Source organism: Manis javanica, chromosome 14 (assembly GCF_040802235.1).
Source record: "Manis javanica isolate MJ-LG chromosome 14, MJ_LKY, whole genome shotgun sequence".
Lineage (NCBI taxonomy): Eukaryota > Metazoa > Chordata > Mammalia > Pholidota > Manidae > Manis > Manis javanica.
In genome coordinates, this window is record NC_133169.1 from 43523101 (window position 1) to 43527587 (window position 4487).

At 34.6% G+C, this 4487-nt stretch overlaps 1 protein-coding gene across 1 annotated transcript; it reads right to left on the reverse strand.

The window, feature by feature from the left end:
- Positions 1-1559: 1559 nt before the first annotated feature.
- On the reverse strand, positions 1560-2513 carry LOC108407672 (olfactory receptor 14K1-like). The gene has a single exon (XM_017677193.3). It carries the CDS (start codon positions 2511-2513, stop codon positions 1560-1562), a length of 954 nt encoding a protein of 317 aa, XP_017532682.3.
- Between the last annotated feature and the right edge of the window lie 1974 nt (positions 2514-4487).

Genomic DNA, 4487 nt, shown 5'->3' on the forward strand with positions numbered 1-4487 from the left:
CAACATAAGAAGACATTACATATTCTCCATGCTGTTCTAAAGTTTTGTGACAAACTTATGATTAACAATTTTTGTGTCCCTTCATCACCCTCCCTCCCCCAAACCACCCATTCCAAGCCCTCCCCATGGTAACCACCAGTCCCTTCTCAGTGTCTATGAGCCTTCTGCTATCTTGTTCATTCTGCTTTGTTTTGTATTTATATTCCACACAAAAATGAAATTATATGGTATTTGTTTATTTAATTAATGTTCTTTAAATTTCTACTAAAATGTTCTTACTGAATTGGATACCCAAAATAAATGTTGTACATCTACCTAACTAAAGAACAATTTTATTTCTAATGATTCCTCTTACTCTTTTTTAAACATAGATTCCCATAATACAAATCAAGCAATGGACACATATGAAACCAACTGAGAAATATCTACTGGTGTTTTGAGGTGTCTGTGGTTGTTTAACTTAATTATTTAAATACCCTATTAATTTTTACATTAAACAAAAAAAGATTCTGGATTTTCCAAGTTTGGAAAACATTATGTAATTCCTATAATATACTTTTTAAATTTATTTTATTCATATAATGTACATATAGCATTCTGTAAGCTTATGTTGTGTTGGTTTGATTCATGTATTGCAGTTTGATTACCACTGTAGTGTTATCTAACCTCTATCACATCAGATACTTATAATTTCTTTTTTTTTGGTAGAAACAATTAAGATTTAGTGTCTTAGAGACTTTGAAGTTTATAAGACAGCATTGTGTATAATCACTATGTGTGCATTATATCACCAGGGCTTGTTTATCTATTAGTTCCAAGTTTGTACCCTTAAAAAATCTATCCTAAATACCCCTACCCCCACCCATCTGGTAATCACCATTCAACTCTGTTTTTATGAGTTTATTAAAAGCAATGTTTTTAATAGCATAAGAAGGAATATAACTAAATAATGCATTTGGTACCATATCGATAAAAATTTATGTTAAAATACATCACAGAAATGAAACTAGTAGCTGCTAGGATACACCAGCACAATAATGGTACATTAAATACAACCTCATTTTTCAAACACATTAATACATCTCTTATGGAAGGTCTACTACCTAATATCTATATATTTATAAAAGTGTTTGTGTAAAATTCATGAAATTCAATACAGGAATTTTAATACGCATAATTGTTCTATTCACTGTACATGATTTTTGAATTAGCTAAAATTTGATATATAAATTTAATGTTTGAAAGTAAGATACAAATAGAAATAGTCCAAATTTGGTAGCCTTTTATTGTTGAAACTGCTAAACATAAAAAATTATTGTGTGAAAGTAAATATGCTAAAGTCAGTAAGATAAGATAAATTCAAAGGTAGATTCACTAAGTGAAATATATCTTGATTAAAACTAGAGCTTTTCTGAAGCTGGGGGAATTCCAATCTTTCAAACTTAGATTATTTTTTAGAAAACCAACTGAGAAGAATTGTTACACATCCAATATCATAAAGACTGTTAATGAGAATAAGAAAGAAAAATTCAGCTCTGGCATTTGTATTTCTATTTCTCCTATTTCACACTGCCACCTATTTTCCACCGGAGCTTTCTCAGGGCTGCCTTGATTTCTCTGTTCCTAAGGCTGTAGATAATGGGGTTCAGAGAGGGAGGCAGCACTGCATACAGCACTGAGAGTAGCAAGTCCAGAAGAGATGGGGACTCAGGCACTGGTTTCAAATAGGCAATGGCTCCTGTCAGGAGAAAGGTGGACACAACCATAAGATGGGGAAGGCAGGTGGAGAAAGCTTGTGACCTTCCTTGTGCAGATGGGATCCTTAGCACTGTATTGAAAATATAGATGTATGAGAAAACAATGGCAAGTAAACAAAAAAACCCATAAAATATCCCAATGGCCACACTGACATTAATAGTGATATGATCTTTAGAGCAAGAAATCTTTAATAATGAGGGAACATCACAGAAAAATTGTGGTACTCTTCTGGAACCACAGAAAGATAAAGAGAAAGTGCCAGTCGCATATAGACCTCCAAAGAATCCTCCAAGGACCCAGGAGGCAGCTGCCAACTTCCCACATGCTGTCTTGTTCATGATGACCTCATAGTGCAGGGGGTGGCAGATGGCCACATAGCGGTCATAGGACATGGCGGTGAGGATGGACACCTCAGACCCTGCAAAGTTTATCACCAGTAAGACCTGCAATACACATCCGGGGAAAGAAATAGAGGTGTTCTTGGACAGAGAGTTGAGAATGGATTTTGGAACAATGGTGGAAATAAGGCAGAGGTCAAAGAAGGACAAATTCTTCAGGAAGAAGTACATTGGGGTGTGAAGACACTGGTCCATGGTCACAAGCACAATAATGAGAATGTTTCCCAACAGTGTTGCCACGTAAATCAGTAAAAAAAGAAAGGCATGTAGAACTTGGAGCTCTCTGGTGTCAGAGAATTCCACCAGGAAGAATCCCGTCACTGCTGTGAGGTTGGCCAATGTCCTTGCCTCTACCATGCCTCCTGTGGGGTAGAGAAATGTAATAATATTTACAGGCTTCCCTAAAGCTCTAATTTTTGAAGACTACACATTTCTTACAGTTCTTCAAGACATTGTCTGAAATCTGCACTTTATCAGTTTGTAGGGTGTGGGCTGGCTCTAAAGTGAGACCACATCATACACATGTGCTCTCTTTTGTTGAGAAAAGGTGGTGATGTTATCTCTTTTTTAACAGCATATATACATCTATAAAGCTTAATTGAATAGCAAAATTATAATGGAGTTGATTCATACTATGTATTACTAAATGGCAAATGTTTCATTGTTGCTAAATTAATTGAACTAAAAGTAACTATTATATATCAGTTTTACATTGCAGATCATTTGCTTTTTACGTTGATTCTACAGCAAATATAAAGGGTTTATCTGTAAGCAACACAAATTTGAGAATGCAACAATGAAAAGTGGAGATTATTAGTACAAAGTTCAATTTAATAAACACTATGGCAAGAAAATGACCCACTAACAGATAATATATTAATTGAATTAATCTATTTCATGCTATAAAGAGAAAAAGAGCAAAATGTAAAGAAAATGAAGAGAATGGATAAATCATAAGGCAGAGTTGGAAATACAGTCGTAGTAAGAGATGAAAAATAAAGAAAATGTGTTCGCAGGAGGTAGACAGGACTACTTCTCTTCACAATCAGACACACAATCTGCTCACCCTATTTCTTATCTTTTTAAGTAAGGAGAACGTATCTTAAGAGAATAAATCTTCATTGTAAATGAAAGGAGCTATTATTTCGAGGGAAAATTAAACAACAAGTTCATATTTCAAGGAGGATGAAGATATCCTTTTCTGAGGAAAGACAAAATACAGGCTGTATCCTGCAAAAAAGAAAAGAAAAAAAATACCAGAAATTTTGAAAAAGGTAGTAACAATTAGAATGTTATCACTTACCAATATTCTTGGACAAACAATTTCTGAAAGTATCTAAAATAGATTATTTTTATTGTTACAAATAGAGAATATGCACATTTTTGCAAAACCTTTGAGCTTGCCAAATTTCTTAGAGATAAAACGAAATAGATTTTCTAACACCACCTTTATTTCAGATGTGTTCAATTTTTTTTCCCCTCAAAGCTGATTTTCAGCCTATTGAATGCTTTTAATAAACTATTAAAACCCTCAAGTCAAAAACTCCTTAAATTGTTGTTAAAATTAATCTTTTCACGACTTACCTTTTGATTAATTTCTCGTGGATCAATTTAGGCGTGTCTCTAAATAACAAAGAACATCAAATCCAAAACGTTTTAGCTTATTATTATTCACCTAAATATTTCCAATATTTTCTGGAAGCTCATGCAGAAATGAGAGCAAACATGAAAAGCAACTTTAGGATAAGAATATTCAGTATTTGGTTCTAAAATGAACCTCCAATGTTTATAATTACCTGTTGAGATGAGAAAGCCTACCTTGGCTGGATCTTAGGCTTTGCTTCTTCTTGGAGTCCTCTGATTTCTGGGAGATAAAAAGACAATGGCAGTGAATAGTGCCATGTGTGAAAATATTTTTTCAACTTCATTAATTTTCTGAAATCATTTTCATAGTGTCGCAATGCTTCATTTAAAGGAAGTCGGGTCACGGCGAGTGAGGTTCTCAGGGGAGGTATTAAAGCATCTCAGGGGGTTGAATTTGATCATCTAAAGCCACAGGGCCCCTGCACCATGGCTCCTGGCTCACCTCAGGACCCCATGCTGTTCCCCTTCTCAGGGCAGGATGTGTGGGAAACCCTACAGGCCTCATCAAGTCAGAAAAACACCAGCATCACTGCATTTCATTATCTTTTCTATTTCTATCTAGAAGGACCAATTTTTCACAATTATAAAGTCTCTAAGAAATTTAACTTCTTTTTCCTAGGACCTATCTATTCATTTACGTAAATGCAGCTGTCAGAGAAACCAAGAAGAGGGAGGGGAAATAAAGAA

Bases quoted from the DNA above. Each gene is read 5' to 3' on its own strand.
- LOC108407672 (XM_017677193.3), bottom strand. From the start codon at position 2,513: ATGGTAGAGGCAAGGACATTGGCCAACCTCACAGCAGTGACGGGATTC.